This window comes from Plecotus auritus (genome assembly GCF_963455305.1).
Source record: "Plecotus auritus genome assembly, chromosome: 4".
NCBI lineage: Eukaryota > Metazoa > Chordata > Mammalia > Chiroptera > Vespertilionidae > Plecotus > Plecotus auritus.
Genome location: NC_137775.1, coordinates 120,423,762 through 120,447,211, shown reverse-complemented (window position 1 = coordinate 120,447,211; position 23,450 = coordinate 120,423,762). Strand labels below are relative to the sequence as shown.

The window sequence follows — 23,450 nt, the reverse complement described above, 5'->3', positions numbered from 1 at the left end:
TTTGCATATTACTCTTTTATTAGATAGGATATCATTACATATATATTGCTTTCTATCTAAAACCAACTTTCTGTAAAAATAAGTGTAAATGACATGTATCTTTAAAGAACATAACATGATACCAAAAAAAGGCTTAGGAGAAGCATTTTGGCTTTTCTTTATTATAATCAAATTAATTTTAGAGGCATTCCCTAAATAATTCACTAAAAGTAACAATATTCTCAGGTCAGAAATATATTTGAATAATCAAGAAATATATTTGAATAGTCAAGACTTTAAATGTTTCAAAAGTAGAAAAACATGTTAGCAGTTATTTTCTACAACTTTTATTATCTCTTCTTTTTGATTTATCTTGGTATTTACTCTTGTTTGATGATTGTTTTATTGTTAATAATTTTTAGCCTTAGCCTTGGTATTATTTTAATAAGGTAAGACTAAGAGAACATATTTTTCCTCTTATGCTTAAATACTTTACTTAAAAATCTTACTTTAAATACAATTTAAAGGTACTTAAAAGTTACCTTTATCTTTTACTCAAAATAACCTCTCTTCAAATCATTGTTTCATGAGTTATGTATATAACAGAGAAGAAAGAATTGGTCCAGGGTCTGGAATTCAAATCCAGAGAAAGATACAAATTTATTAAAATAGAATATAACATGTACAATTTTAATAAAAAGTGAAATTGTTTAGGAGAAACCAATGAATCACCCATTTTTAATATTAGTTATTCATGTCTATCATTTTTATTTACATAACCATTGCCTCAAGTAGTATTTATTTAACATATCCTTCCAAAACCCTAATAAAGACCCTGTTGTTTGGGGTAATGTAAGAAATTAAGTAATCAGAAAACTACAAATTAAAAATGAGATCGTAATTTTTTTTAATCAAATTGACAAAATTAAAAAAATAGCATTAGTAAAAATGTGGGAATATGAATAAATTAACAAAATTTTCTGAAATTAATTGGATTACCTCTATTAATATTATAAATATTTAGGCACTTTGATATAATAATCCTTTTTTATTAAAGTCCAATAATCTGAAAAAATTGCTTAAGTAACTATAGTTTGGGGATGTTTACTTTCTTGGGTATGTAATAGCAAAATATTAAAAGAAAAGAAAGAATTGCAATTAAATAATTAAAGGTGGTATAGAATTATGGATAATTTTTGCTTTAAGATATTCCTCAGGATTTGAAATATTAAAGTTAAAAAGCTGGTATTTCTTAGATTATATGGTCATAATTAAAAATGGGTAAATTAAGGGCAGGTCCTTCCATATAATGTCATACAGATCTATCTCATACCTATCTGCCAGTAATTCACAGTATAGATAAGCCGTAATTTGCTCATTTTTCTTGCTCTGATGAATATCTTGATTATTTTCCAAGGTCTAATTTAACTTATTTCACTGAAGAGGTCATACAAATGGCTAATAGAAATAAAAATCTTGACTTCAGTGGTAATTAAACAAAACACCTTAAAGCAAAATATCACTGTTAAAGCTATCAAATTATTAAAGATTTAAAAAATGACAATCACCAACCCTGGCTAGCATTCAATGGGTTAGTCTAGAAAACAGGCTATGTTTTCAAGAATTTTGAAGGAAAGCATTTAATTTTTTGTACTCAGAAACTGCATATCAAATATTCTCTAATAACCAAATGATAAAATTACAAATAAAGACATATCAATCTGTCTATTCATCTAGTGTTGTTTCTACAGTAGCTTAAATATAAAAAATAATGAATGGTTAAAAATAAAACATGATGATCAACAAGAATTATCATTGAAATGAGTAAATGCTCAAAAAATAATTTCTAGCATATTGGATGCATAACTCTATGTATAAAATATACAAACATAATATAATAAAAACTGGCCTAAAAGGAATATACAATTGTTTTTAGTGGATATCCTGGGAAGCACTTAAGAGTAATTTTTATATTTTTCTTTGTCCTTTAACATATTTTCTAAATTTTGTACAACAAATATTTACTACTTTTAAAGAAAGAATAAAAAAATATAACATGCATGCCTATCTATAAAACCCATGGTGCTGTTGCCCTTCACCTATAAAAAAAAGTTCAAATTGGCTATACTCATGTTAAAGGCCTTTCAATCTGATTCCATTTTATCCATCCAATTTTATTCTTTTTTTCCTTTTTATTGAATTTATTGGGTTGACATTTGTTAATAAAATTATATAGGTTTCAGGTGTATAATTCAATAACACATCATCTGTATAATGTATTGTATGTTCAACCACCGCAAGTCATCTCCTTCCATCACCACTTATCCCCTCTTTACCTTCTTCTACCTCCCCCCATCCCCTTTCTCTCTGGTAATTACTGTACTATTGTCTATGAGTTTGGGTTTTTATTTTATTTTATTTTATTTTATTTTATTTTATTTTATTTTATTAATCCCTTCACCTTTTCACTCAGCTCCCCAACCCCTCTCCACTCCTCTAACAATCAACACTGTCTCAGATGGTCTCCAGGCATGTCATGGGCCATCTAGATGCTGCCCATCAGGTCTGGCATTTCTCCTCTGCCCTAGGGTTTCTGGCCATGATTTCTGGTTGTAACCATGTAAAGCCAACTTCAGATATTCATGATGCTCTAAGCCAAGGTTGGCAATTCTGAAAAATCATTTTTGACCTGATCCCAATTAGTGCAGCCCAGTAATTCAGAAGGAGAACCCCTCTGAGAGCAAAAATCCCATTAGTATTTGTTAAATAAATAAAAAAATTAATACTGTTATCATAACAATAGCAGTAACATTTCTTGAGAGTTTTCTGTTTATAAGAAGGCACTGTTCAAATTTCATTTATCTTAATGTCCAGAATAATCTTCCATTTCAAATATGAAAAAAAACAAGCCTCAGGTAGTTTATGCATATTTCCCAAGGAAATACAGCCACTGTAGAACTGGGATTCAAATCCAGCTCTATTTGATACCAATATCTCTACACTAACAAATTTGCTTATGGAAAATCCACTAGAAATTATTTTGCATATAACATTTTTATTAGTTAATCTAAATGAATATCCTTGTAGCTAAGTTAAAAAAGATGCATTGGCTACAAAGTTTCCTATTACATATAAAAATAGATAAAAAGCCAATAAAACTTTCTTCTGAAACTCATTATATGTTAATATGTTTACCTGTATAGGACCAGCCAATCTCTTCAACAAGTTTTCTCTGTTGTCTATAGTATCCATAAGACCAATCTATAACCAAGAAAAAAACAATTAATCAATGTGTAGAAAAACATGTCTAAATTAAAAAAAAAAGATGATCAAATTATCGACGCCGTGATGGTTCCTTGTTACCCTTACCATATCACCTTCCCAATGTTTCCTCCCAACCCCAATCACTACCATTATAGATCCCATTGTTGCTCTTTTTGTAGATAGTGTAAATTTTAGGAGGCAATTTAAAAAAGGCTTAAGTTCAGGCAGGGACAAAACATATGTTCTGGGTAAAGCAGGAGCAATTTAGAGGGATTTATCCCAAAGAGAGATGGGTGTTAGGCAGTTCAACTTTTCCTATTTTCAAATTTTTCTTCCCATTTCCTAAGTCTAATGCTTAAAATCCTATTGATTATTAGTAATACTTTGGGGTTTATAAAAACATAGGTTTTATCTGTAAATGCTTCTGGGAGATCCAGTGGTTATCATGTTTTGAAAGTTTGCTTCTTTTACAATACAAAGTTAAATGAGGTGCCTTGCGGAAGTGAGAATCAAAACGTGTATGTGTTGGCTGGGAGAAAGGTTATGTTAGACAGTGTAGGTAAATCTGCCCCTTGGAGAAACAGAGATGCCCGAGTTGGGTAGCACAATAGAAAGCTTAGGGCATCATCAAAGCTTAGAGATGCCTCATGATTAGAAAGAGAGGCTCTAGATTTAGAACATGGGGAAGGAGGTATAGAAAGCAAAGTGGGTAGAAGCCTGTGATATTGTGATTTACCGTATAATAAGAAATATATATTTGGTCTTTATCACTGTTTCTGGCACAGAGCTCCTAAAACCTTGGAATTTCTTAATTGTAGAGAGCCATAAACATGTGTCTTTTTTATATTAATGCGGAAACTTTTGGACACTCACCAACCAATGGTCCTGGGAACCACCTGATGATTAGAGGGTTGGGCCTTTCAGTCCCTTTCTCGCCCATCCTCTGGGGAGTGGTGAGGAGCAGGAGGATGAACCAACTGCCAGTGGTCAATGTTTTAACCAGCCATGCCTATGTAATGAAACCTCCATAAAAACTCAAACAAAGAGGGTTTGGAAAACTTCCCAATTGGAGACATTCGTGGTTGGTGAACATGTGGAGATTTTGGGATAGCAGCACACCTGGACAGGGCATGGAAGCTTTGACCCCTTCCCTCATACCTGTCTGATGCTTCTCTTCCATCTGGCTGTTCCTGGGTTATATTCTTTCATAATAATCTGGTGATCTAGTAAGTAAAATGTTTCTCTAAGTTCTGTGAGCCACTCTAGCAAATCAATGTAACCCGAGGAGGGGGTCATTGGAACTCGAAACCTCAGCCAGTTGGTGAGAAGCACAGGTGAAAACATGGATTTGGCGACTGGTGTCTGAAGAGGTAGGGACGATCTTGTAGGACTAAGCCTGTACGATCTGCTGCTATCCCATGTAGATAGTGTCAGAATTGAGTAAAACTGTAAGACACCCAGTTGGTGTCCAAGAATTGTTGGTGTGGGAACTCCCCTGCCCCACAAGTAGAAATTGGTTCCAGAACCTTTTAAAATCAAAGTCTCACTCAGCATAATTCAAAATGTTGCCTGGAGTCATGCCTGCACTCAGGAAATGGGGATGTTTGGATGGATCCTGCTCCTTCTTGTGCCATTGTACCTTACACCCCGGCTGTACTAGTATCAGTACTCCATTCCAACTATTTTGTGGGCCAAATAAATCCTTTCAAGTAAATCAGGTTCCAAACCCTGATCAGTGTTGACAAAACTGTTTCTGTAGAAATGGCTACAAATAGTTTACAAAAGAACTTATAGAATGTTACTCAGAAATTGAAGATCTGTCAATAAAGCCTTCATTGGAATACAAGGATTTATTTATCTTTTATCATACCATACCATAGCATACCATAGCATACCATATACCATACTATTTCATACCTTATTATTCCATACCATACACCATACCATACCATGTTATTCCATACCATACCATACCATCCATACTATTTCATACCATATTATTCCATACCACATTATTCCATTCCATACCATACCATACCATACCATACCATACCATACCATACCATTCCATACCATTCCATAATACACTTATACTGATATTCTCAATAGCTAAGAAAAGAAACTGTGTTTTTAAAATTCTCAATAAACAGTTGTTTTCTCTTTATTGATAGTTCCCAGTTTCAGGGAAGCAAATATCTTAAGGACCTTTCAGAGTTTATTTTCCTTTCTTCTACATCACATACTCTCTGATTAGTTCAACATAGTAATAAATAACTGGTAAACTATTTTATAAAAACTGAAAAGCAGGCCAGCTACGAGAAATACACATTTTGAATCCATAGAATAATCAAAACATACTTTGGAGAAATAAGGGTTTTGTTTTTGTTTAAAATTTTTATAACCATAAATACTAGAAAATAATCCATTAGCCATGTAGCACATTTCAACACTTATTTGTTTTTATAACAGCTTTATTAAAATGTAATTCACATATCATACAATTCACCCATTAAAGTGTGCAATTTAATAGCTTTTCATATATTCACAAAGTTGCACATTCACAGTACAATTTTAAAACATCTTCAATACTCTTCTCCACAAAACATATAGCTGCCATTCCAACCTGACCCCCAAAACCCTCAGATCTAGGCAACCATTAATCTACTTTGTCACTACAGATTTGGTATTCTAGACATTTCCTATAAACAGAATCACACAATATATGGCCTTTTGTGACTGGCTTCTTTAATTTAGCATAATTAATATTTCCAAAGTTCATCCATGTTGCAGCAATCATTACTTCATTCCTTTTCATTGCCTTAAAAATACTCATTGTATGGTGACCAAAATGATCTTAAAGTTCCCCTCAGCTTGAATAAACTTTGGACTGGCTTCTTCTTGACTTTAGGCCCCTAACCTACCTTTCCTTAGAGTTTAGAAAACTTGTATGGTAAATTCTCTCTGTGTCCCTTTGAGATGTAAATCTTTTTTCCTAGCCACATGCAGTTTTACAATCAGAAATGTACTCTCAAGGACAGGGAATCTTCTCTTTGAAATGTAATCATCAAAGGAAATAGCATCCTTATCTCCTCTTTCTATGAGCGGTAGGAGCCTAACTTCATTGGGGTGCCTGCTCCAAGTTGCAAAAACTACCCCTTTGTCATAAAGTTATGCATTTATTTTTCCTGTGAATAAAGCTAATTAGCAAACACAAATGGTTTATGATTTTCCCCTTAATGTTCAGCAGTACTTTTCCTCTGGGGCTCACGCCAACCTTTAAAAAACTTTACCCCCTCTACTTCAATGGAGTTGAATTCAGACTTAATTATGGTTTCTTTCCCAATTGCAATAGCTTTGAGTAAAGTCTCTCTTGCTGTTTAAACTTGTCTGGTACAATTTTTGTTTTGACAATGGATGTACCACATTTTATTTATCCATTCATGAACTGATGGATAGTTAGGTTGTTTCTTTGGAGGGGAGGCTATTATGAATAGAATTGATATTAATATTTATGCATGTATTTGTTTTTCTACTTAAAAATTAAATGTTAGGTTTCTACTTCATTTATCAAATAGAGTTATCCCATAGTATGGTGGTCATTTATGGTTAAAGTGTTTCTTCATGATCAAGGAATATATCGAATTAAATGTTAGAAAATGTCTCAAAGGTCATTTGACTCAGACCTCAATAGTCTACAAAAAAAATAATTCCTGCCCTAGCTGGTTTGGCTCAGTGGATAGAGCGTCGGCCTGCGGACTGAAGGGTCCTGGGTTCCATTCCGGTCAAGGGTATATACCTGGGTTGTGGGATCGATCCCCAGTGGGAGGCATGCAGGAGGCAGCTGATCAATGATTCTCTCTCATCATTGATGTTTCTATCTCTCTCCCCTCTCCCTTCCTCTCTGAAATCAATAAAAATATTTTTTTAAATTCTTATTTTAGAGTAAGGTAATTTATGCCAAAGAAATATAAGTGGTGTGTAAAGGTAGTGACAGAAATGAACACAATAAGCATGGCTCCTGCCTCCTACTCCACTGAGCCTTCCCGAGTATCAGTGATTCCTAACAATGCTGAGCTATTTGTTACTACCCAAAGGTGTGTTGCCTGAGCAGGAACCACTATAGCATGTATACCTTACCTTCAAGAGAAACAAAATAAAACAAAACGATACAGAAATTATTTAGATATATAAATGACTGAGAATTGACTGTATACCTGATTTGAAGTGGCTATCAACTGTAATTTTCCTCTGAAACTTTGCACTGACCACAGGGAAAAGGTTTTTCATGTTATTATATATTTTAAATAAAAATATTTTTAAATGTAAGACTTTTTGTCCTCTCAATGCATTTTGATGATTTCAGATCAAAGACCACACAAAACCTACATTCAGCAAGTATTACATTGAAATAAATAAAACAGTAAGTTCTTGTTTAAATGATTCAGTCTAAAAGATGACAGTAAATAACAAAATTTAGCTTTCCTTGTAGGGCTCAAACACTACACAATGAGCACTTGTCCTTGGTTTTTAATTGCTTACCTTAAGAAAGCTTTTTCCCATGCTTCCATGTCTCTGGAAGCATGGAACAGAGGGCAGAATCTCAGATGGAAGGCGGGGGGGGGGGGGGGGGGGGGGTGTGAGTGGAAGGTAATCAATCTAGGACCTTGCATGCATATATGCATGGCCCATGGACACAGACAATGGGCCAGTGAGGGCCTGGGGTGGAGGGTGGGGGCGGGCTGAAGGAGGTCAATGGGGGAAAAAATGGGACATGTGTAATACTTTCAACAATAAAGAATTATTATTAAAAAAAAAAAAGCTTTTTTTCAATACAAGATTCCCAGGTGTTGGTAACTCCCTTCAGTTCCTTTCCATATTGTTTTCTTGTTACTTCAAACAATCCATTGCACATTCATATGCTAATTGCATAGTCTTTGAGTGTGAGAGAGTATCTCCTTAGAGGTCTGATAGATAAGATGTGATAGCTCCAATGAACCAGAAAAAAGAAGCTAGGGTCACTGTTTTTCTTGCATTATATACTTTGAAAATCAGCATATAAAATAGAATCTATCGAAATACCTAAACATTTTTAAATCAATTAAAATAATAAAATAGACTTCTTTTTCTGTTTCTGTGAATTTTAGTTTCTTTAGTTTTTTTCTCTTTTTCTTTCCATTTAAACATATTTGCCAGGTCTGTTTTGGTGTGTTTTGTACTGTTAAAACTAAGAAATAAATTTCAGAAATGAATTGTACACATGATACACAAGAAAACATACATTAGAATATATTTTTTAAGGTTACTCTAAAATTTGTCCTAAAATATTCTTCATGAAATAGTTTTATAACCTGCTACAAAAAATAGAGAGAAATTTGCTTTACTTTATTTCAGGTAATCTTAAAAGTACTTGTTGCAACATATTCGATCTTATACTTACCTTGAGCACCTAGATATGTGTGTATGTGTGTATATATAAATATATATAAATATATATTATCTTCAATGAATATAAAGAAAAATGTGATGAAAGGTATAAGTAAAATTAGCATTTTTTTTGCTCAAGTTTTTAAAACAACAAAATTAGAGTGCACATTTCCTATTAAAATATCATTATAAATATTTCAAATTACAAAAATGCCTCTGATTTTGCCCTTAACTTAAAAAGTCTCTGCTTCTTGTTGATTAACATATATTCTACTTATTGTCTGTATCCAAGTACATAATCTAGCAGCAGTGCTCTGACAAAATACACACATACACACACACACACTCTTTAATGCTATAATGTGGCCAAATATTATGACAAGGAGAAGAAATTCAGCTTTTGGTGGGAAATAACCACAGATACAAGTTTGAAGTCTAAGATTCTAAAACTAAATTTCTCTAGTGGACTTTGCCAAAGGAGATGATACTAACAAATTTCACACCCTTTAAAAGAAAATCACTAAGGAACTTCAGAGGAGGGGCAAAGGCAGCCACTTGATGCTAGAAATCTGGAAAAGCAGAGAAGAAATAAAATTAAAGATTGCCGGAGGCCAATCATTCTACCACTGATGGAAGGATGTGGACAGGAAACTGGGAAGGCTGGTCAACAACCTTAATTGTTTTGATCACTCACTGTTTAGTTGAAACATTGTTAGCTGAAGCAGCCTCCAACTCTGTTTCTCCTATGTAAATTTCTGTTATTGGAATTTCCTGCCTAAAGGTTATGGGCGTATCCCATAGTCTCAATAAAAGGGACTGCAAGGCCAGAGCAAGGGGTAGTCCTTCCACTAGAGTTGGGCTCCCGCCTGGCCCCCAATATTCCAAATTAATACTTTTCCAAGTCTCTTTTCATTTGTGTGCGGCCTTCTCCAGAACCCGAACCCTGAACAGGAACCCTGAACCACGCGGGACGTGAAAAGGGGTTCCCACATCTGGCGCCTGAACTCGGGACTTCTGGAGGAGATGATATTTTTCGCCTAAGAGCGAAGGAAAGGAAAAAATTCACCTAGAAAAAGGTGAGGGAGGTTCACCGCACACAAAGCCCACGGACTAGCTGCAGAGTCGCGAACTGTAAGTAGGGTGGGAACGTCTTTTTCAGCCAGGCTAATGGGGAAGAATTAGGTTATAAAATAATGTGGTTTCTTATTCAAATTAAAATCTTAATTGGTATTTGGAATTTAAAATCTGTAGTAAGAAATGAAACTCCACTGCTGAAACCGCGTCTGGTGTGGAGAAATTCAAAGGTGGCAGGAGAGGGCAAGGCTATCCGCTCTCCCGCAATGAGATTACTTAAGGTTTCGTTTAAAAATTATAAAAGAACTCGCAGGGAAATGCAAATCTTGGCCAAATTGGGTGCTAGTTATAATTTTGGAAAGCGAAAAAGAAAGAAAAAATTTAAGATCTGTCTATCTTTTAAGCATGAAAAGAAATTCGGCCAGATCTGTTGCTGAAACTTGCCCCAAAGTAAGCAGGATGTTGTTATTAATCTAGGAACTGCTAAATGTTTGACTTGCCAGCTTTAAAAGTTCAAAGTGCAAATTAAATTGGGAGAAATTATATAGTTGTGGTAATTAAATGTCTAAAGTATAAGAACTTATTTTTGAGAAAAAAAATGTGTTTTCGCTGAAAACAATTAGGAATTCAAAATAAATTGCTTATTGGTCTAATTAAAAAAGAGGATTAATTCTGTGATCCCAACCAAAATTTTTCTATGCAAAAACTAGTTTAAAATCTAATTGGTATCTTAAAATAATTATAAAAAGTATTGTAATCTTTAAATCATATATGGGCATATATATATATATATATATATATATATATATATATATATATACATACATATATTTGATCATTTTTTTCCATGTTAAAATTTCAAGGCCTTAACAGAGATGATTCTTGTAAAACTCCAAGGGCCCAGAGTGATACAAGAAATTTATTCTCTCTTCTTAAAGGAAATATTTTTGAAATTTAACCGATTGATACTTGAAATTGCATGGAAAGCTTTATCAAATATAAATTAATAAATATATTTTACTTTTAGATGTTATAAAGGTTTTGGCCTTTAAAGTAGGGGACTATCACTACTTGCTCCTGGGAGAGGTGCAAAAAATGTAGCTAAGACCTTGTCTATACAAAAAGAAATTGCCAGCCAGTTTGAAATTGAATTGCCATGACCTAGAGCAAAGAATATCCTTACATGATATTATTCTACAATGTCATTATAATTTTTGATATTTTACAACAGCATATTGAACAATTATCCCAAACAAACTTACAAACTAATTCTTTGCATGTTAGGCAGCAATTTAAAAAAGGACATGAAAGGATTTAATCCCTTTCAGAAAGGAATTAAGGCCTCACTGGGAAGGCACTTGAGCATCCTATATTGGCCTTTCTTGCCTTATTTGCTAAGAGGGACCCTCTCCTCACAATCCAATTGCCCATAGCTGTTGCTTGAGTTTTCAGTTCATGCTGAAGTTGAAGCCTCATGGTGGCTGGCACCATGGATCTGTCTCTCGCACAATGGCGTGAGCTGGGCCCTTTCCTGGAGAAGAAACCTGGGTTCCCCAAGATATGTGATCAGCGCCAGGGCCCCGCCAGCAGGCGAGAGGATCCCAAGGCAAGTGCTGGGCGTGGAGGCCATAGGGGCATAGGCTACCAAGGAGACAGAACTGAACCTCATATCACCATGCTTGGCCCCGGAGGATGGCTGGTTAGTCAATGACGGGTAAGACTCCTCAAGGGAGGGGCAACCTAAGACAGGCACAGTCGCAGGGGGCCATCAGGAGAGAACTTGGGGATCAACAGAGGTGGGGCATAGTCCCTCACCCCCCCAACCTTGCAGGGGCTTGAACCCTCGCCCCGTCTGAGGGAGGTCTCCTGCCCCCATGGCTGCTTCGCGCTTCCCATGCCCAGCTCAAGATCAGGACCCAGGTAACAGAGCCCAGCTCAGATTGAGATCCAGCTACATACAAGAGACTTGGCCCAGCTCATATTGAGACCCAAGCAACAGAGAAGTAGCTAATGGTGACTGCCCTATATCTAAATCTAACCTAAATCTAGGAGTGCTCAGGGCTTTCTCAAGGATGTATATAATCCTTTCCATTAATTTTTACAGAGTAAACTAAAATTGTTGTTAAAGTATTAAGTTTGACAGAAAATTTAATTGTACAAGAGGCTGTTCCTAAAGTATTAACCAAAATTTATAAAAAATTTTCCAAAAGCCTCCATTAATCAAAAAAAAGGGGGAATAGTGGAAAAATAGCATGTAAGGAAAAATATTCTGCAAGAAAATTACATCTAGAAAATTTTTACTTTAAAAAATTTTCATTTTCATTTGTAATGCTAACAGCAAGACACCAATGAAAAACATACATTGTGTCAAAATAGGCCAAAGGAAAATCGTTTGGGCAAAAATAAAAAGGATCCCAAGTAAAATTTATAGAAAAGATTCCTTTATTAACTTTTGGTCGAGAATATGTTTGTATATTTTCAGAAAACAACTCCAAGACCATGTGGATTCCTGCAACAGAGAGGAATTGACAGGTCTGCTCCAACCATGAAGACAAAGAGGAGAAACAGTCTAGAGATGGAAGACGCTGATGACACCTTGCCATTCTAGCAGTCAGCAGCTGTGCGACGCAGCAGGTTGCCCAGGACCAAACCAGAGAGGGTCAGACCTGCCTTACCACCATTTGTTCACTATCCAGATGTCATTGCTGACATGTACATATAAAGAACTGTTGGACATTGAAACTGGAACTCAGAACTGTTGGACATTGAAATTGGGACTCAAACATTTTTGTTCTTATGTGTTTATTTCTGGTCTGCAGATTTAAATTTTTTTTTAAGGAAAGAAACGGGGGAGATGCCGGAGGCCAATCATTCTACCACTGATGGAAGGATGTGGACAGGAAACTGGGAAGGCTGGTCAACAACCTTAATTGTTTTAATCACTCACTGTTTAGTTGAAACATTGTTAGCTGAAGCAGCCTCCAACTCTGTTTCTCCTATGTAAATTTCTGTTATTGGAATTTCCTGCCTAAAGGTTATGGGCGTATCCCATAGTCTCATTAAAAGGGATTGCAAGGCCAGAGCAAGGGGCAGTCCTCCCACTAGAGGTGGGCTCCCGCCTGGCCCCCAATATTCCAAATTAATACTTTTCCAAGTCTCTTTTCATTTGTGTGCGGCCTTCTCCAGAACCCGAACCCTGAACAGGAACCCTGAACCACGCGGGACGTGAAAAGGGGTTCCCACAAAAGATGAATCTTTAAAGCCCTTGATTAAGACTGACAAGAAGACTGGGAGACAGGGATTGACAGGTTCAGGTAGAGGAAAGGCATGAGCACCAAGCAAATGCTGAAACCAAAGGTTTTGTAGGCCAGTTGGGCCCTCATGTAGGGTCTGCATAGGTCACTAGGAACTTATTCTTGGTGACAGCTCACCATGATACAAAAGTCACATCAATTTTCATACTTTTTGTTTTCATCCAACTCTCTCCTCTTATCTACATTTCTTTTAAAAACAGGAAGGAGATAGTCTGCTGAGTTAACTGGAAAGTATAAATATATTTCATATACTGTGCATATTTTAAAGGGAAATATTATAGAAGAGTATGTAGTCTGGCTGGTGTGGCTCAGTGGCTGACCATCTACCCATGAACCAGGATGTCACCAGTTCAATTCCTGGACAGCGCCCACGCCAAGGTTTAGGGGGTGTGCAGGAGGCAGCCAATTGATGTTTCTCTCTCATCAATGCTTCTATCTCTCTATTCCTCTCCCTTCCTCTCTCTCTAAAATCAATAAAAAAATATTTAGAAAAAAAAATAAGATTGGGTAATAATGCAATAAATATTTCTAATTGAAGTGAAAGAGATTGGGGGTGGGTGGGTAAAAAAATTTAGGTGGCTGGTATCTTCTTGAAAAAAGACCTGCAAACCCCTGAAGACAGTTTAATGTCATTGGAACAATTATCACCCACTGAATAATGTGGCAGTCAAACACCCATTAGACTGAAGCGGCAGTGATAAAAAAAGGGTGATCACTATAGCAGTCATTACCCATCTATTACCAGAAACAAAATAACAGAAGTCCCTCTCAGAAAAAAAAAATCAGAAATAGGAGTTCCTTTAAGAAGAGAATTAGCTTTTGATTAAAGAATACCTGTGAACACATCACCTAGCTTTGAAAGTCCTTTATTTTGTCGGTATCTACACTAATAAAAGAGAAATATGCAAATTGACTGTACCTCCACGACACCCATCAGTTAATAAGGTGTGAGTATGCAAATTAACCCAACAAAGATGGCGGGTTAATTTGCATATGGAGGTGCAGAGTGGCCTGGCAGGGCAGGACGCCTGCTATGAGGAGGAGGGTGGGGGGCAGAGGGAACTACAGGAGTGGTGCTCCGGCTGGGAGCGAAGACTTGCAAAGGCTCCCGGGCGGTGGCCAGGAGCAAAGATTTGCAAAGGCTCCCAGGCAGCTGGGAGTGAAGCCAGGGGAAGGAAGGCCTATTCTTGCACGAATCTTCGTGCAATGGGCCTCTAGTTCTATTATAATATCTTTGTTTGATAAGAAAGCTGAGTTTATGATCCAAGTGATCTAAACCAAAACCCTGATTAGATAACTAAGGCAAACTTTCCAAGTAAAATTAAATCTGCCCATGATATAGTAGAGAGTCTATAATATCATACATGGCAAATTTTCTCTGGAATTTCCTGTCATTCAATATTGCTATCAAATTGTGTTATCATATAGCCTGCCTTTACCAATCTGGATTATAAACTTTTATCCAGTATATGTGCAAAGACATTTGTGAAACATAATTTAGCTAATTATGATAATTCAGGTAATAGGCTTATTTAGGATACTGTTACAGTTCAAACATAATAATTCCTGTTTATTCTTCAGATGTAATAAAACTCCCTAAAAAAAGTACTCCTCTTAAAAATTATATATTTATATATAAATTTTCCCCAAAATCATTTGTTTCCCAATTTCAGCTACTTTTCAGTGTTAGTAAGAAGAATTCCATTGGTTTTCTCTTCTCTGTGAAGATTTAAAAGGTAATGTACTGCTTACAGTCTTAAAACTTAAATTTCAACTTAATGCCAAATAAGAGGGTACTTAATTCATATTGATAACAACAAGGAATTCTGAAAAGCCATGAATTACTGAAGTCCAGATGACCTCTTCATTTAAAGATAAGGTTAAAAACATAAAAAAATATATTCTTGAGACACTATACTGAAAATGGAAAAATTATCCAGAGAGATGGAAAGATTAAATATGAGAAATAAAAGATAATTAAAAAGAGCACAAAGGGAGCTATTTCTTCCATATGCTTATTTTAGTAGTTAGATACCTAATTAAATACACATTTCACATAGGACTAAGGACAGGTTTGGAGGTGAGCAATTAGATTTTACTGTTCCCTAGACACTGAGTACTGTGTGTGCCTCCCTAAAAAGGATTTGTATGTTGGCAATTTATCTACCAAACATACTGAAAACTTTTCAATAAAAGCTCAAAATATTCAGAGGCTTTTCTTGAAAAAGTTACCAGTGTATTTTCTTACACTCCTTAGATGTGTGGGTTTAACCTAATGTGATTTATTTGTATCCTTAAAGTTGAGGCCTTTTCTGTCAAAAACATATGAATAATTTTAATCTGCATTACATGAGCAATAACACATGCCTGTTTCAGAGAAGTTAGAAAAATAAAGATAAGAAAAATAATTTTATGCCGGGAGCCATGAAAGCAGTTCGGTCTTACTTCCTGGTCAGCCCTACTTCCTGATTGAGCAAGGACAAAGAGCAAGGACAAAGAAAGCCCGCGCTCCCAAGGGCCAGAAGAACCCCCCACATCAGAATAACCAATCAGCTAGGACAGATACCCAGTCCCCAACCAATCATCCCATGGCAACTCCTTATCCTACCCCTCCCCTCCTGAGTGCTTATATACCGCAACACTCGAATAAAAAAACGAGGCTTGATCAGAACCTTGTCTTGCCTCCGTTCTTCGCGTTCCTTGTTTGTTTCATTCTCTTAGGTGGTTCCTGCGTGCCCTCGTTGCTGCCCCGCGGGCCGGGGCATCTGGCGCCCAACGTGGGGCGACCTGGGGACCCCCGACGAGAACGTCTACCGGAGAAGCCCTGGCCAGGCACCCCCCCAGAGTCGCCGCGAGGACCCACGAGTGAAGACTCAGCATTAGATCGCCACGGTCCCACCCGCCGTGAGACAGATCGGAGGAAGGTAGGTAGACGATTTTTCAAACAAGATTTCAGAACATTTCACCCCTTTTTGCTCGACTGCTATTATTGGCTCTCTTGGTCGATTCTTTCCTGCCCACTAATAAGCACTCACTTGCCGATTTGGGGAAGAGTGAAAGGTACCCATCTCCGGCTGTGAGAACTCTGATTCACTTGAATTAGTATCGTCGCCCAGCTTTCTTGTCGCGAATTCTCTCCAATTAGATCTACTCTTAAAACCTTGAGCTTGCTTTGAACAAAAGGTCGTTCACCTCACAGACTCAACAAAGGGAATTCCTACTCCCTGACAAGGGCAAAAGGGGTCTTCCCGTCTGTGCGGATCCATGTAGGCGGATTATACCTACCGACTGTTTCACGCAAGCAAGGGAGTAAAGGGTAGAGTCGAAAAGAGAGTAATTCCGCCTGAATCCCTGGGTTGACGGGAAAATTCAGGCTGACCTGGAACGGGGATTATACGTCCCAGAGGCTTACGTGGGGGAAGTAGTCACTCGGAGAGCCATCCAGTCGACCAATAATGGGGAATTCTTTAAGTGCCCATGAAATGTTCCTTGACGGTGTCAAGATATCCCTCAGAGCGCGAGGAATAAGGGTTAAAAGAAAAGTTCTTTGAGTTTGTTCATGATACCTGCCCTTGGTTCCCCCTAGAAGGAACTATTAATCAAAAACGCTGGGAACGGGTAGGAGATGCCCTACAGGATTTTTATCGGGCCCTTGGCCCTGAGAAGATTCCCGTTACTGCCTTTTCTTATTGGAACTTAATTCATGACATTCTAAAAATCCATTCTCAAGACCCTGATGTTAAAGAGGTCATCAAAACAGGAGAGGAGATTCTTAAGGAAAACTCCCGTCCCCCCTCAACATGCCCTTCAGTCGTTATAGATCTCCCAGGAGAACCCCCAGAGACCCCTAAAGACCAAAAACCTTTAAATATTAAAAAAGAACCAGAAAAGCCACAAGAAAAAATCCCCAATATCTACCCCTCGCTTACCTTTAAAAGAGATCATTCAGATCACCTAACCCCCGAAGAACAAGAAACCTTAGATGAGGAGGCGGCTCGCTATCATGATGACCCTTGGAGCCCAACTGCCCCGGCGCTTCATAGACCCCCACCCCATAATCCCAATTCCCTAGTTCATCCTTCTCCTCTTCCAGATTTTAACTCCCGTCCATCTGACCCCATCAGACAAGCTAAAATAACCCTTGCTCGAGAAGTTTCTTCTTTAAAGGAAATTTTACAGCAGAAACGAGAGCACGTCCAACTTATTAAAGAAATTCAAACCCTTGAGGCTGAGCTTTCCACCCTAAGTCCTACCCAACAGAATACTCCTCCCTCAACAAAATCACCCCCCAACAGACGAAAAACTAAAACTAAAGCCCCGCCCCAGGCCCTATCGGCTAAAATACAATGCTAATGAACCTTGTTAAAAAAGTTAACTTTTAAGGCCTACGAGAACATAAATAAATTTGTCTCTGTTATAGAATTTATCCAAAGTGAATGCTTGAAAATAATTATAATTGACTCTAGAATCTCAAAGAAATTGTTGAAATATAGATAAATAATGTATTAATTATAAAGAGCTAAGTAGCCCAGGTAACTGGCTACGCCCTTTGTTAATGGAGGAAGGGGTAGATGCCCTTCCCCTAGAAGACAGGTAATCTAGTTTCCTGCCAGGAACCATCTTTGAAAAATGTGGTAATTTACATTAGAATAAACCAAACCGAGTTTTACAGAGCTACTGGCAAATAAAAAGTAAAGTTTAAATTTGCCTCATAAAAAACCTAGAGGACAGAATTGAATCTATTAATTGATTATGTCTTGTATTTTTCTTAAAAACATAAAGTGTTATTAATCTAGGAAATGCTAAATATATTTGACTTGCCAGCTTTAAAAGTTCAAAGTGCAAATTAAATTGGGAGAAATTATATAGTTGTGGTAATTAAATGTCTAAAGTATAAGAACTTATTTTTGAGAAAATAAAATGCTGTGTTTTCTCTAATAATTAGGAATTCAAAATAAGTTGCTTATTATTGGTCTAATTAAAAAAGAGGATTAATTCAAATTTTTCTATGCAAAAACTAGTTTAAAATCTAATTGATATCTTAAGATAATTATAAAAAGTATTATAATCTTTAAATTATATATGGATATATATATATTTGATCATTTTTTCCATGTTAAAATTTCAAGGCTTTAACAGAGATGATTCTTGGAAAGCTCCAAGGGCCCGGAGTAATACAAGAAATTTATTCTCTTCTTAAAGAAAATCTTTTTAAATTTAACAGATCTAATATACTTGAAATTGCATGGAAAGCCTTATCAAATAAAAATTAATAAATTTATTTTAAATGTTATGAAGGTTTTGTCCTCTAAGAAGGGCGAAATGAAGTAACTAAATATTTCTTATAATCCAACAGCAGAATTGAAAATGACAAAAAGCCCATAGCTGCCTGCATTCTTAATTAAACTAAGAGGCGGGGCAACATTTGCTGCTTGTGAATCAGACATAAACATTTACTAAATTTGCTTTGCTTTTTAAATGAAGATACCTACTTTAATTACTTAAATAAATTAGCTTTTTAAATTATAATCAAGGTTTTCAGCTAAATAAAAAGCCAATATTTTTATAAACAATTCTAATAAAGACCAGAAACAGCTAGTGAGATTTTTGTTTGTCTGCAATATAAATTTGACTGTCTTTTAAAGGAACGGATTAGACAGCCACCATGATGGCCACATGTCTTGCCGCTCCCCCTGGGGCCGCCATCTTGGAAGCCATAGGGGCCAACCCTTTCCTTTGGAATAAGCCATGTCTTTGTAAGCAATTTGATTAAGTATTCTAAGAAAGTTACTGAAGGCTTCCCATGATCCCTCTGTATATGCAAATTAGCTAATGGGGATACTCTTAAAAAATAAAATTCCAGCTTAATAAAAAAGGAGAAATTTGAGAGGCACAGAAAATGTAACTAGACCTTGTCTATACAAAAAGAAATTGACAGCCAGTTTGAAATTGAATTGCCATGGCCTAAAGCAAAGATCCTTACATGATATTATTCTACAATGTCATTATAATTTTTGATATTTTACAAACAGCATATTGTACAATTAATCCAAACAAACTTAAAAATCTAAATTTTTTTTAATGTTTGGCAGCAATATAAAAAGGACATAAAAGGATTTAATCCCTTCCACTGTGTGAAAGGCCCCTTGGAAAGGTACTTGAGCATTCTATATTGGCCCTTTTTGTCAAAAGGAACCCTCTTCTCACAATTCAATTGCCCACAGCTGTTGCTTGAGTTTTCAGTTCATTCTGAGGTTGAAACCTCATGTTGGATGGTACCATAGATCTGTCTCTCGCACAATGGCGTGAGCTGGGCCCTCCCTGGAGAAGAAACCTGGGTTCCCCAAGATAAATGATCAATGCCGGGGCCCCCCACCAGTGGGGGGATCCCAAGGCAGGTGCTGGGCATGGAGGCCATAGGGGCATAGGCTACCAAGGAGACAGAACTGAACCTTACATCACCCTGCTTGGCCCTGGAGGATGGCTGGTTAGTCAATGACGGGTAAGACTCCTCAAGGGAGGGGCAACCTAAGACAGGCACAGTCGTAGGGGGCCATCAGGAGAGAACTTGGGGGTCAACAGAGGTGTGGCACAGATCCTCACCCCCACAACATTACAGGGGCTTGAACACTCGCCCCTTCTGAGGGAGGTCTCCTGCCCCATGGCTGCTTCGTGCTTCCCATGCCCAGCTCAGATTGGGACCCAGGCACCAAACAGATTTGGCCCAGCTAAGACTGAGACCCAGGCAACAGAGAAGTGGTTGATGGCAGCTGCCCTATACCTAAATCTAGCCTAAATCCAGGAGTGCTCAGGGCTTTCTCAAGGATGCATATAATCCTTTCCATTAACTAAAATTGTTGTTAAAGTATTAAATTTGACAGTAAAATAGTCAAGTTTTCAGATTAATTTAAATTGGCTAAATGAAATAAGGGAATATTCAAGAAAATCTAATTGTACAAAAGGCTGTTCCTAAAGTATTAACCAAAATTTCTATTTGTAGTTCATTTCATGGTAAAATTGCTTAACATGCAATGAACCTAAAGCAGTCATATTTTTGTGCAAAAAATTAAAATTTAAAGTTATCAAGACTGCATTATATATTTTCCAAAAGCCTCCTAATAATTAAATCAAAAAAGGAGGGATAGTGGAGTAATATTATGTAAGGAAAAATACCTTGTAAGTAAATTACATCTAGAAAAATTTTTACTTTGAAAATTAATTTTCATTTGTTACGCTAACAGCAAGACACCCATGAAAAACACACATGGTGTCAAAATAAGCCAAAGGAAAATTAGTTGGGCAAAAATAAAAAGGATCCCAAGTCAAATTTATAGAAAAGACACCTTTATTAACTTTTGGTCTAGAATATGTTTGTATATTTTCAGAAAAAACAACAACAAAAAACTCCAGGACCATGTGGATTCCTGCAACAGAGAGGAATTAGCAGGAAATAATTCAGCCATGAAGACAAGAGGAGACGGCATACGCTGAGGGGCTCTTCTATAGGCCCTACCTGCAACCTAAGACAGGCACTGAATCAGAGCGATTCAGTTAAGCCGATGACGGGTAATGCAGGCGTTAAACCAGGTATCCCAAGTCTCCCGACCTAAGACAGGCACAGCCACCGCAGGGAAGGCTCTCTGGCCTTAATTCCAGGCTCTACCTCTCCTCCTCAAAAGATACCGGGAGTCGTTACCTGTGGGCTTGGGAAACCCACGGGAGGAGCTGGGTCACTACTCCCTCGCTCCGTTAAAGCCCACTCCCACTTAAAAACAGAAAGGGAGGAGATGCCGGGAGCCATGAAAGCAGTTCGGTCTTACTTCCTGGTCAGCCCTACTTCCTGATTGAGCAAGGACAAAGAAAGCCCGCGCACCCAAGGGCCAGAAGAACCCCCCACATCAGAATAACCAATCAGCTAGGACAGATACCCAGTCCCCAACCAATCATCCCATGGCAACTCCTTATCCTACCCCTCCCCTCCTGAGTGCTTATATACCGCAACACTCGAATAAAAAAACGAGGCTTGATCAGAACCTTGTCTTGCCTCCGTTCTTCGCGTTCCTTGTTTGTTTCATTCTCTTAGGTGGTTCCTGCGTGCCCTCGTTGCTGCCCCGCGGGCCGGGGCAATTTTAAAAATCACTTATAATCTCATCTTTTACATACAACCAGTATAATTTTGTGCATGTTGTACTATGTCTATGTAATGAATTTATAATTTATGTAAATTGAATTACACTACTTCATTATTTAGTGACTTGTTTTTTTCTACATCATGATAAATCACTGATATATTCTCAAGTTAATAAGTATGGTTTTATAGCCTCATAACAGTTCCGTTAAAACATTCTCTACATTCTGAATATTAAAATGAAAAGTTGATTTAACTTTGGGAAATTTATTCCTTGGACTTAAATTATATGGGTGATGAAAGTTTCTATTAAGCTAGTTTGAGCTTCATGTATAAAATAAAGTCTGAAGGAGAGTAAGCAACCCTTTTTATTTTCCCTGTCAACTGTGTTCTACTACACCAAGGAAACACTAAAATGGCACACACTCATTGTTATTGTACAGGGCTATAATTATCACAGCTGCCTAGGTTCACAACAACTAACAGGGAAATTATTCCACTATAAGAGAAAAACATAATTGTTGATGAAATAATGGTGATGGGATCAAAGATAGAAATAACAACATGTGTGAAAATAAGAGTACAAAGGGAGCTATTTCTTGTTGTATAGAAGGAGCTAAAAATAATACTAAAAGTGGGAAGAGAATCAAATCTGTAGAAGAAAAAGCATATGAATGTGAAGAGAAAACATGGAATTCACCAATACACAAAAATAATGTACTATTACATTTGTGTTATGTATTAATATACTACTATTCTATTATATACAATTATATTGATATCTAAAAGAGAGTGCGTTATTATTCAGCAATCTAAATGATGTTTCTGCTGTTCAGTCTTATGCCCATGTGAAATCAGGAGCAGAGCAAGAATATCTGTGTCCCTCCATGGTCAGGATCGCTCAGGAAGTTCTGAACAACTGGTACACCAAAATTCCCAAGGATACAAAGGGATTCCATTTACATTTACCATGAAAAGCATAAAATATGAAGATGTTTCATAAATAAAGATCTGACCTGTTATTAACATAAAAGAAAACGTAAATAAATAAGGAGAACTATGACATCCTTAAATGGAAACACAGTATTTGGGGAAGATATCAGTTCTTTCCATTGTCAATAAATAGGTCAGCAAAGTTATTCTAAAGTTCAGTAGAAATTAAATGAAAAATAATAATTAATAACACAGTTAAGAAAAAGAGTGAAATAATGGGGGCTTGGTTAAGCAATCACTAAGAGATAAACTGATAAGCAGAGCAATATAACAAAGCATATAGCATTAAAATTGGACCTAGGATAGATACCAGTTTAACCCATGATAAAGGAAACATCACAGTCAAATAAGCAAAATATGAAAGTTCAACCAATTTGGGGAACACTGGCTATTTGGAAAAAGCAGTTTAGTCACACTTTACACATATCAAAATAAAATCCAAGTGGTCCTGGCCAAGTGGCTTAGTTGTTTGGAGCATCGTCCTGTACACCAAAAGGTTGTGGGTTCAATTCCCAGTCAGGACACATGCCTAGGTTGTGGGTTTGACCCACTGTCTATGCATGTATGGGAGGCAACTGATTGATGTTTCTCTTTCTCTTTCTTTCTCCCTTCCTCTCTAGAATCAATGGAAACCTATTCTTGGGTGAGGATTAAAAATAAAAAATAACAATAAAAGCCAAGTGGATTAAGGACTGATTAAAAAAGAATTCACAAAAACTATAAGAAAAAAATATAAGTAAATATTTAATCTATTATAAGATGGGGAAGACCTTTGTACACACAAACAAAAGATGTAATAAAAATATTTATAGTATTGACTCCATAACATTCAAAACTTGTAAGAAAAATGCTTAGTAAAATGCAAATTACAAATGTTAAACTATTGGTAACTGCTAAAATGCACTCAAAAAATGAGACAATATATTCCAAACATATAAATTCTTACAAATCAATAAAGGCAAATATATGATCAGACAAGTTTTTAAAATGAAAATATAATAAACCTAGAGAGAACTGTTAGACTTTACTGAGTATCAAAGAAACAAAAATTAAAATAATACTAAGATAGCATTTCTGTCAAAAGTTTATTATTATTATTATTACTAGAGGCCTGGCACACAAAATTCATGCACGGGTGGGGGGAGGGTGTCCCTCAGCATGCAGTCTCTCTAATCTGGGACCCCTTGGGGAATAACCGGCAGTCAGACATCCCTCTCACAATCCAGAACTGCTGGCTCCTAACCACTCGCCTGCCAGCCTGATTGTCCCTAACT

At 36.7% G+C, this 23,450-nt stretch overlaps 1 protein-coding gene across 5 annotated transcripts in view; it reads right to left on the bottom strand.

Annotated features, from left to right (window-relative positions):
- The window catches only part of PTPRZ1 (protein tyrosine phosphatase receptor type Z1), a 206,779-nt gene that overhangs the window by 137,577 nt on the left and 45,752 nt on the right, over positions 1–23,450 (bottom strand). For all 5 annotated transcript variants that reach the window (XM_080664026.1, XM_080664027.1, XM_080664028.1 and 2 more), the window contains exon 2: positions 3,175–3,240. In XM_080664026.1, the coding sequence (XP_080520152.1) occupies positions 3,175–3,240 (66 nt within the window). The remainder of the gene's footprint in view (positions 1–3,174; positions 3,241–23,450) is intronic.